This window comes from Phragmites australis, chromosome 16, assembly GCF_958298935.1.
Source record: "Phragmites australis chromosome 16, lpPhrAust1.1, whole genome shotgun sequence".
Taxonomy (NCBI): Eukaryota; Viridiplantae; Streptophyta; class Magnoliopsida; order Poales; family Poaceae; genus Phragmites; species Phragmites australis.
In genome coordinates this window covers 25,856,418-25,867,678 of record NC_084936.1, presented here as the reverse complement: position 1 = coordinate 25,867,678, position 11,261 = coordinate 25,856,418, and the positions used below count along the sequence as shown (strand labels likewise).

The window sequence follows — 11,261 nt, the reverse complement described above, 5'->3', positions numbered from 1 at the left end:
TACCACAACTTTTACGAAACATTTATGGTAGCAATCTAAACAGGTGCCACGCAATATTTGCCACGACTAATCTGTAGCATGGCTACAAATCAAACACTCCTATTTCACCACAAAATTAATTAAGTTATAAATATAGCTAACGCCTAATATTAAATATGACAAATTTAATAACTAACCAAACAGAACCTTAACCTCCTAAGTAGTCTCATGGCTCTGCACTCATCAGGACCAGCCTAGTCCCTTGGTGGCGAGTTGGAGGTGTTTGCATGCCGACGCCGAGACGATTCACCTGTGTACCAACCACTACCTCTGTCCCTTCCATGCATTCTTTGACTGCCTCATGATAAGTTCCTCATAAAACAATTGACCTTATCCAGGAAAGATTTTCCTTTAGGTGCTCTGTTGTCCTACCATCATCGTCAACATATGTTCTCTTGATGGGAATATTCCTCTCTCTACATTGCCCTATGGTGGAGACCTGCTATCCCCCTCACCTTCTCCGTTAGATACCCTTGCCAGCCAATCAAACTCTCTGAAGTGCACCCTTTCTTTAGCTGCGAGGTCTTCTAGCTAGGTTATAATGGTAGAACAATAGGTCCTCAATGGTGTCTGATGTGGATATACACAATGTTCATGCGTTCATCCTTGACATATTAGCCTAATATAGCTAGGGCGAGTTTGGCAGAGCTTCCAGAACAGCTTTTCGGTTGGAATTAATGAGAGCTTTGCCAAACAGTAGCTTTCAGCTTTTAGTTCACTAAGTGAAATCTGTAGGAATGATTCTCTGAAATGAACTAGAAGCTGGTGAGCTGAAAAAAAACAACTTCCCATGATTCACTTTCTGTACAGAATTACTTCTTCCATATAGTTTATTCTAAAAAATCACTAGAGAATCACTTTCAGCCACAAAATCACTTCTCTTAGAGAATCACTCTCCACAGAAAATTTGAATTAGAGAGAGCTCTATCAAATAGAGCTCTAAGCTGAACCTCTGGCTTCCCTCCCTCAGTTGTTTCTGCCATGGTTAGGTAGCATTTAGCTGAGATTAGTTGCGTGCCTGGTGGCCTCATGAATGTGGTGGATCATGGATTCATCTAACAATACGAGCAGCAGTATCTTGATTCCAAACATGCTCTGGCAGGCCATCTAGACTGATTTGGACATGAAATAGCAAAGGCATTTTGGCACCGTACCTGTCATATGACCAACGGTCAAAGAGAAGGATAATGGCCCCCAATCTGAGCTTCCCTCTCTATTATGCACGCCACGCCACTTGTCATGCTACTTGGAGAAGAGGATCGGACCAAGAATTGCGTTGGGAAGTTCCTATACATGTGGAGCTCGTGCTTCCTGATCCCAAAGTTACGGAAGATAGCATCCTTGACATCATCGCAGTCTCTTGCAGGACACCTCCCTTCATCAGATCAGAGACCACCAGGGCATGCTCGGTTAGCATGTCACAACAGCGGTACATCTCTGGGCTGGTCTTCACCGCACTGTAGATTAAGCCTTTTCTAGTGAGACAAAATTTTGCCCTTTTTCGTCCTTTTTTTTTTTGGTAATTTTGCAAAATATGTTCAGCCAACACTATATACGAAAATCGTCAAGATTAGAGATAATAATCCATCCTCCTTTTTTTTTTGGTAATTTTGCAGAACATGTTCAGCCAACACTATATATGAAAATCGTCAAGATTAGAGATAATAAGTGATAATGATGATAATTAATCAGTAGTACATTGAGATAATTAGATGCTAATTTGGTACAATAACCGGCGTCAACAGCTTGCGAGGTAAGATGGAGGCGAGTCGGCAGAGAGCCGTTGGGACGTCATCCATTACGTTAAACCCAAGCACATTCAACTCAAGAAATCTTCAAGAACTTCGGTTACAGTATGCACTCAACTTTAAACGAGAGACCGGGGTGCAAGATCCATGTAAATGAAGAATTTATTATCCTCTAAACAAAAGAAAAACATTACGGTGCATGAATGATTCATGTAACAGTTGGTGGTAAATCTCCGTTCTTCAATTCTGTGCACTACGAGAAGGAACACGACCGGCTAGCTAGACAATGCTGGCGACCAAGCCGCAGACGCGGCTGACGACGGGAAGCAGGGCGGGGCCCAGCTGGGGGACGGCGGAGAACACGTCGACGACGCACTTCTCGCCGACCCCGGCGAGCACGGCGCAGCAGCCCTCGCTGAGGTGCACGGTTCCGAAGACGAGCGTCAGGAGGACGTCGCGCGCGCAGGGGCGCGACGTCTCCAGGACGGTCTTCACGCAGCCGGCCGCGGCCCTCGGCACGTTGCCCGCGCCCGCGGCCGGAGCCAGCAGCTCGTAATCCTGTGGCACGATCTCCTGGTCGTACCCCGGCGCCTCCGCTGTGGCGTCCATCGTGGCCGGCGCCTCCGCGGCCTCAACGGCGTGCGCGACGGAGAGGACGACGAGGAGGAGGAGGACGCGAAGGCAGGGCGACGAGTGCGCCATCGCTGGTGCACTAGTGCGCGCGGCAGCTGGCTCTAGGCAGTTTGCGAGCTGCGCTGTGCCAACGTGCTGCGTTCTTCGGCGAGAACGCGACGGAATGGCGCGCCATTTGTAGAGAGGGAGCTCGATGGAGCATGCAGAGCGTTATGTCTTCAATTCGGAAACCGGCACTGGCATTTCGACATCTCGTAACTGACGACGCTAATAGGTTAATTCGACATTTACTCACGCCTTTAGGTACGCGCGCGTTCTTAATTTTGGTCGGTTAGTGTGCGTCGTATCTGGACTGGGATGACGATTAAGTCCTCTTAATGTTCTAACATAATTGGTTTTTTAATATTAATTAAATATCTATGTAAGTAAAAAATTAATGTGATAAGATATTATTGAGAAGGTAGATGAAATTTGTTTTTTTATAGAAGAAATTAGCTAGTTGAGCCATCTAAAATGTAAGACACCGTGTTGGGATGTTACGATTTATTCCTTATGCTCTCTTTTTCTCGCATTTGATACTCTGCGTCTTCTATAACACAAGTACTACTCACCTCTCCTCTCCTCTTCTCTTAAAGCAACATAGTTCATCACATAACCAAAATGGTAATTTTTATCGTACTATATGTAACCATTAATTATCTTGAAAGAGCTAAAAAATAATATATAGACATCATACATTAGAAGTTTATTTCTTAACACTAAAGACAATTACTAAAAATGGCATATTTGTAAATATATATATCGGTGCAGCCATACAGTGAGATATAGTAGTTTTTATGGTTTTATTAACCACATTTTTTGTTTTTTTTATGGTATGTAAATATTTCGGTTTTCTATGTGTTTATTCCGGTGAGATGATCGTATATTTTTTGGTTTTTTAATATTTCGATTTTTATGTATTTTTTCTGGGGATGGTTATACTTTTCAGTTATTTTGTATAATGTGTAAATATTCTAATTTTTTATATGTTTGTTCAAGTGAGATGGTCTTTTTACCGTTTAACGGTTTTTTCGAGTCTTAAAACACATGAACACTCCGGAGTGGAGTTGCATTTTTTTATGAAGGTAAGGCCACGGCGACCGCATGCGCAGTCAGTGCGCAGTGCTCAGCAAGAAAGCACCTTCCCACGCGCGGCCTGGCGCAAACGCGGCGCCGCTCATCCCCCGCCCAGAGCAGACAGCAGAGCACACCCCGGCCGTCCCACCAATACCGGCCGGTGCGCCCGGGAAGGAACACCACGCCCAAGGCGACGTCCGGATCCGCTGCCTACCTGCCTACGGGCGCGTAGGCTCTCCTGCGTGCCCCTCGCGCGCACCGGTTAGCGATTCGCGACCGGGATCGCACGCAAGTCGTAATCGACCGGTGCCGGCACGCGCAGCTTCACCGCTGTGCGCGACGCCTCCGACAGCCATTTTTAACGGGAAAAATAAAAAACCCTTAAAAGTTACTTGAATTTTAACTTTCCTCCTCAGAAATTGTTTCGTTGAAAAAAAAACACTCGAGAAGTTCAACTTTGTTGCAAAAACCCTAAAAAATTCAAAAAATAAAAAAATCATAGAAAATTCAAAAAAACTAAGACAATTCTAAGACCTTCTGTGAATTTTTTTCAAAAATAATATCATTTGCATCATATTTCATAAGAGAAAGTTTGAAAAAAAAGAAAAACGTGCAACTCATTTATTAATTCGAGTTAAATGCATAGTTAATTATTTACTAATCCAAAATTATGAAACTAATTTTTTTAGTCTTCTTACATGATCCACTCTCTTCTAAAAATACATAAAATCTTAAAATAGTTATTGTAACGTGCATGATAGAGTAAATGTGTTACAGATAGATTAATTCATAACTAATCCATAACACCCTTAAAATTAGTAAAAACCACTTTTATTAGTTTACTTAAACAATGATTTGTGTAAGAAAAATAATAGCAGATATGAAAAAGTTAAAATAACATGAGTTAATAAATGAGCTGTATATTTTTCTTTTTTTCCAAACTCCCTCTCTATGAAATATGATAAAAGGATATTATTTTTGAAAAAAAAAATTCACAGAAATCTTAGAATTGTCTTAGTTTTTTTTTTAAAAAATTGTTTATGATTTTTTTATTTTTTGAATTTTTTTGGGAGAGGGGGTTTGCAACCCCCAGCCAAACTTAGGGTTGCAACAAAACAACTTCTCAGAGAAGTCAAAATCCAAGTAGCACTACTTCAAGAACATGTGCCAAAGCCAAATACTTGAAGGGCTTACGTGCAAAATGTACTTTCATGTTGGCATAGCCACATTGGCTCTTATAGCCCTGGGAAGGTGTATAGACCTGCCGTGCACCACTAAAATGTTTAATCAATCTAGAACTGAAAAAAAGAGAAAGATCGTAGACCTATATGATATAGTAGGATAAGTTTATGAGCCGTCAGTACATTTACTCATAAAACAAGCAATGCCCCAGAATTGCAACATTGGCATCAGTAAGATTAGATCGCTCTGTTGCCATGAGCTTGTGCCGAGTTTCTGGTCGTTTACATTTTGTGCGTGGTGCGTATGTTAAAGTAGCAAGGGAAGGGTGCGTGTGTGTTTTCCCTGCGTTGTACACGAAAATTCTCTCCTAAAAAAAGGATAAACCATCGTGTGTGTACCATACAGCACAAAACAGCTATGGCATATTTTATTCTAAGGCCCACTATGAGTTAGCAGGGAAGAAATCGGCTAATAAAAAAAAAACCATATATGAGAGGGGGGGGGGGGGGTCATCAAATAACTACTCTACAAAGCTAAAAAAGGATGTAAGCAGCAGTAGCATATCAAAAGACCAAAGGGAATCTGCAGCAGCAGCAGCAGCATATCCAAATTCCAAAGACCAAAGGGATTCTGCAGCAGCAGCAGCTCATGGATTTATGTTGCATTCCCGTAGAAAAACATTATCAAAATTGGCATACTTCGACCAGTATTTGCGGTATTTGGGCAATCCAATCTCAAGCCAAGGTTTCAGATTCCCATTGTAGTGTATTACAGCTGCCCCCTCCATATCCCTTTGGTTGACATTTGGCTTGTACCCTAGACCCAAGAGATGCCATGAACGATCAAGAGGGAAGGTGTGGTTCCAGAATGTGACAAGACCAGCAGGAAGTGTTCCTAACCTCCATAATTGCCTGTTTGCATTCTGCAGAAATGAGATATCATATCCTTTAGTGAAATATGTGGTAACACAAGAACATAATACGGCACTAACGAATACCAAATCAAACGTCTGGTTAGGTATGCAGGTGTAACATTACAGTCTTAGTGAAGTTAATACTTTAAGATAAGGATTAGGTAGAAAAGTTGTGCCGCAAGGATTAATTACTTGCAATGTCTACTGCAAATATTTACGGCAATTTTTGCTTAAAATTATTGATAAGCTCATGAATACTCACCAGTTTCTGCCAGTAGTGGTAGACATCAGTAATATTCTGCTTCCTCCACTCAGACAAATCAAACATGTTCATGCCATAAGCCCAGCCACAAGCACGCTGATCAAACTTCTTAGCAATTAGTGGATTTGAGAAGTTGAGGTACCTATCAAACCTATGGAAGGTCTCCCCACAGGTTTGTACAGCACCATTAACTTTGCCTCTGAGATCTATCGACCAAAGTGAACTTAGGTCCTGCTGGACTACAGTATCATCATCAAGAAATAAGACCTTGCTAAGCTTTGGGAAGATCTCTGGAAGATAAAACCTCAGATGGTTGAGAATGGACAGGTACTTGGGGTTCTGGAACTTCGGATTTTTGTCAGGCTTATCCTGACCAGTCTTGAAGTAGTAATTGATCATGAAATGGGACTCCAGTTGCTTCAAAACTGGACTGTAGCTCGAATTTAGCCATGTAAACTCTTCAATGTTCTGAACCTGAACGGCAGCTTTGCCAAGGGGATTTCTCAAGAACCACATTCTCATTGCAGCATAATTAACTTTATCTGTCACAATATGGAAGACATGGTTTGTTGGTTTCTGCATCAGATTTTTGGTTAAAATGTTAGTTCTTGGTACATATGAAGTAAAACTGAACCTTATCATATATTTACTGCAGCATAAGTTGATTTGCACTTCTTCATTAGTTATATGTATTCTACAACTCCCGAACGTTTCAATACTTTACCTTAGCATTTACCAGAGTTGAGTTCACAACTACAGCAGCTGCCAGTACATTATCCGAGAATAATGCGTAATGTTGCAGTTTCGGATCTTCAAACTTTTCTTCATATGGAAAATTCTGATTGTAGGAGCTGGACAAATAATATTCATTTGTAAGACGCAGTGCAAGACAGTGAAGCCTTTTAGGTAGAGCTTTAGCCGCTACTTGCGCTAGATAGTCAGCCCGTTGCTTGAGAGTCTGAACTTGGTCCTCGGTGGAATGAAGGGTTGCTAGTAGCTTATCAATAACAGACACACAGTTTTCATGTACTTGTTTGATCTTTGTTAACATCAACTCCATAACTCTAATTTTTCCATGGACACTGTGTAGGCAATAAAATTAAACTAAGCAGGTTAGAGATGTTCACTTCCCATAAAATAGTACCTAAACAACAGGTACACATAATAATTGGAAATGCCAATGTGAACTTTGCAGTGCAACGAAAGAGAAAGTACTTATTTGGTAACCGCCTATGCCTGGTTGCATCACTGAGCGCTTGCTGGATATCCCTCATCTTTCTTCGGAGATCCCTAACAAAGCCATGATTGCCTCTAGAAGGTAGGAGCAGAATATATGTTTTTGCTCTTCTTAACTGGTCCTTGATGACACGTATTGTATTATCTGGAGAACTTGTATGATGACTGGTATTACTTCTATTTGCCTTTGCATTTAACCCTTCTGAGGCAGCACCTGTCAATTGCTCAGATGATCTATCAGCCGCGTTTTCCTGGGAACATTAAACCACTGGGAACTAAATAATTACTTAACATTGAAAGAAAATGAGAGGGAAAGCAAGATATATAATGCTTATATGAAACAATCATGTTAATAATATTTTCAAATTGTCCGCACCTAGTTTTACTAAACCTGAAGCATGTACAAGGGAAATTGAAAAAGGTAAAACATTACCTGACAGAGGGAAATAGATGCACAAACTAACTAGTTATCAGCAGGAAAGCCATCAAGATAAAACTTGTCAACAAAATGGAAAAAAACAGTGTTTTGAGTACAAATCATTATGATGGAATTCTGCATATTCCACTATGTCACTAGCATAGCAATAGCAGCTTACTAATTATAGTCCTAGAATGACTTGTTTTCATTATAAAATGGAAAGGTTCTATATTTCATATCCTATAAATATAGTTAGTTCTCATAATTCATAAACTTAATACCTATAATTTTTTCTCTTTGGACACGAATTTGATCGGTTGACAAGTTTTTCAATTTATCAATAGGCCACTCTCTTTTGCCTTTTTCAGTGACATATTTGGCTCGCTGCGCATAGCAGCAACACTTTGCTCCCTCGCTTCACCATCGCTGTCAAAGCTGCTCTCTTTACCCAACAGAGAACCCCCTTTGCTAGTAAAGACAACCTCGTCAACATGCTCTCTCTTATTTGGATCATGTGACTCCATCTCCTTCATCTCTTCTCCATTCTGCAGTCTGTCGTCCTCGCTCCCCCTTGATTCACTTGATCTATCTGAAACAACCTTTCCCATCAATAGTTTGCTGAATTACTCCATCCTGTCCCAGACTCCCAGTTGGGTGCCATGATTAACTACAATAAACGTTCCCTCCTTGTTGCGCTCGCCTGGGTCGCATGCAACTGTCTGTACAGGCTCTTTCACCGCATCAAATGTGTCCTAGCACGATAATTCATGACGACATTTTTAAATCCCAAATTCCCAATCTTACATACTTCCTCATCCCAAATATAAGTCAATTAGGAAATGATACGATCTCCAATATGACACTTTGACTAGCAATGTCTATAAAATATACTATTTCAAATAGAAAGAGTTATATATTAGGAAAGTATTTTTCATGATGACTCTAATAACATCAATCTTATGTTGTCAATCTATATGTATTTTTAGAAATCGGTCATCAAAACTAAAATGGTTTGACTTAGGACAATCCTAAATAGACTTATATTTGGGATCAAAGTAGTATTTGATTTCAGAACATGGGTGCATCTGGAAGCAGAGATTTCACCTGTGCCAGCACGTTTAGGCGCTTCCCCATCTCGTTCCTGGTGATCTGTGGAAAGCAACAAATCAAGATCATGAATTTAGTTCGCCCCTCCCCGAAAGCCTGATTGAAACAGGTAGGGATGCCAAATGCGGCCGTACCGAATTGGACGGATCGCGACCGAATGCGCTCCTCCCGGTGACTGCGAACACCACGATCACACGCATTTTCGTCAAGGACGCGCATAGGGGCAGTGCGAAGCGAAGGGGGACGGATCAGGAACCGTACGGATGGGGCCGGATAAGGGGGAGATGGGCGCGCCGCTGTAGAGCGCGAGGGGCGCGAGCACGGAGGCGACGAGCAGCGCCAGCACCGCGTCCCGGGGCCGCCACTTCCACCTCCGCCACCTCCACCGCCGTGCTGTAGCCGCCGCCGCCGGCATGGTCGCCGTCGCCGTCCTGGTCTGGTCGCCTACGCCAGGCCGAGATGGCGCGCGCCCCGAGCCCCCGATTTGGGAAGCGTTTCGTCCGAGGTAGAGGAGGAGAGCCTTTCACGTGCCAGTGCATTCATAGTTTGGTTCAAACAAGGGAAGCGTGACTGCGTGCCATGGGACGCAAATTTTGTTTTTCTTAGAAAAATTTCAGGACCTGCTTAGAAATGGGATGCAAATTTTGCATTTTCTACTTATTAAGGCGATCCAAAGCTAAAAAAATAAGTTAAAGATTTATTCTCACCTAATTAAATTAAAAATAAATAAATTAAGTGGTGACTCAAAACTTACATCCCTAGTTAGAGGAAAAAAATTGCAAGAATCTAAAAGTATTTTCAGATCTATTTATTTAGTTTTCTGCTTCTAACTTCTCTGAAAAGTTGTGTTTTTGACTTTTCAAAAAACTATTTTTAGATTTTAACTGTTGGATTTTATAATATTTTTTTTTGCTTTTCAACGCATTACTTTTAAAAAACTACTCTCAGCTAACTTCTCAGATTTTAGTTTATTTTTCTCAGAAATAAACTTCTGTCTTCTTTAAAAATCACTTTTCAACAAACCTTTTTATTTGAGCTTTAGACAGCTAGCTTTTGGCCCTCCATGTCCACATGAATCATGAGACATTTTGTCGGATCCGAATTTCAACCTTAACTACGATACAAAACAATATACAGCCTTGAACTACTCATACCATACAAGAATTTTTTTCTTATTTAGCATTGAATGATAGCAAAATCCCTTATCTGCCACCGAAAATCTTGTCGTCCCTTCCATGCTATTGGATTGAAAAGTTCAAGGTTGTATGCTGTTTGGTATTGGACTTGAATTTGCCTCCGGCAATTTCTATTTTTGGTACAAGGGCTACTGTTGCACGGGTTCTGTTACCTTCAATAATTTGGCCATAAGACACTTCGACTTCGTGACTTTTGCTAAAAGACAGTGAAAAAATTGATTTTTGCTGCTGGACACTATAAATTTGTTTATATTTGCTGCATGCCACAATCTTGTGTCCTGCACTAAATTTTGAAAAAAGAATGATCTTTGTTGCTAGACACTGTAAATATACACAATTGTCGTATCCAACAGCAAAAAACAATCTTTTTCAGTATCTTTAGCAAAAGCCAGAATGTCCTTTAGCAAAAAATTGCCTATGTACGGTACATTTGGTTGGAGGGAATTGATAGAAGAGAATGGGAGTTCCGAGGTGGGGCTTTAAAATCTCTTGATTGGTTAGTGGTATAGGGATTTGAATGGGATGAGCAAGGAAATTTGAGAGGTCAACTTCTACCATATTAAACCCAGGGGGAGTGGTGATAATTGGATGGAATCGTTTTGTTAGTAGAAAATGGATGTATATCCGTCGTTCATCATGACTTATGTTACTAATAATTCCCACTTCTAAACTCACACACCAAACTGTGAATAAGAATTCTCTCTTAAACAATCTTTCTTTTTCTTTTTGATGGGAAAACAGTAGGGGAGCCCCCAACAGTTGTATATTAACCATCAAAGGAGGAAGAACAAAAATGTGCAAGGTAGAGGAGAATATACAAAAGCTAAAGCTATTGTACAGAGTTAAGCCATGAATAAAGATCAGCTTGATTAGCTTCCGTCATTCTGAAGCCATGCAGGAGGACATCATTTATTAAAGAAGTTTTCCATAAATTGATATCAAGTTGTTGTCTTCCAAAGATTTTCACATTCCTTCATTTCCGTATGTGCTAGGCAGCTATGATTATGATCTTTGTGAAATACAAATTGTTAAAGTCTCTCTTTGGCTGACTGAGCACGTTGAAGAATTGTAATCCAATGCATTCCAATAGTGTTCCAACACTGCTGGTTGAATGTGCAATGAAAGAAGAGGTGGATCGATGTTTTTTCAATGTCATGTTGGCATAGAACACAACTGTAGTTATTGTCTTGAGTCTTGTGATTTTTCCTCTATAGAATATTCGTTGTATTTAGTCGGTCCATAAGAAGTAGCTATGTGAAGACTTTCAGCTTCAACGTATATTTGCTTTTCCATATCCATTTGAACTGTATTAGAGGTGAGTGATGTTGGAATGCCATCATGTAGAATTTTTTTAGGTATATGTTCCATTGCCCCATATATATGACCAAGTATCTCATAAGTTATGTTGCAC

The 11,261-nt window shown here is 40.8% G+C and overlaps 1 protein-coding gene across 1 annotated transcript; it reads right to left on the bottom strand.

Moving 5' to 3' along the window:
- Positions 1-4,931: 4,931 nt before the first annotated feature.
- On the bottom strand, positions 4,932-9,146 carry LOC133895689 (probable galacturonosyltransferase 4). Its single transcript, XM_062336159.1, has 7 exons — positions 8,916-9,146; positions 8,789-8,829; positions 8,652-8,696; positions 7,109-7,380; positions 6,618-6,975; positions 5,894-6,469; positions 4,932-5,640 (listed from the first exon to the last, which is right to left on the bottom strand). Exons 1-7 carry the CDS (start codon positions 9,067-9,069, stop codon positions 5,365-5,367), a joined length of 1,722 nt encoding a protein of 573 aa, XP_062192143.1. The 5' UTR covers positions 9,070-9,146; the 3' UTR covers positions 4,932-5,364.
- Between the last annotated feature and the right edge of the window lie 2,115 nt (positions 9,147-11,261).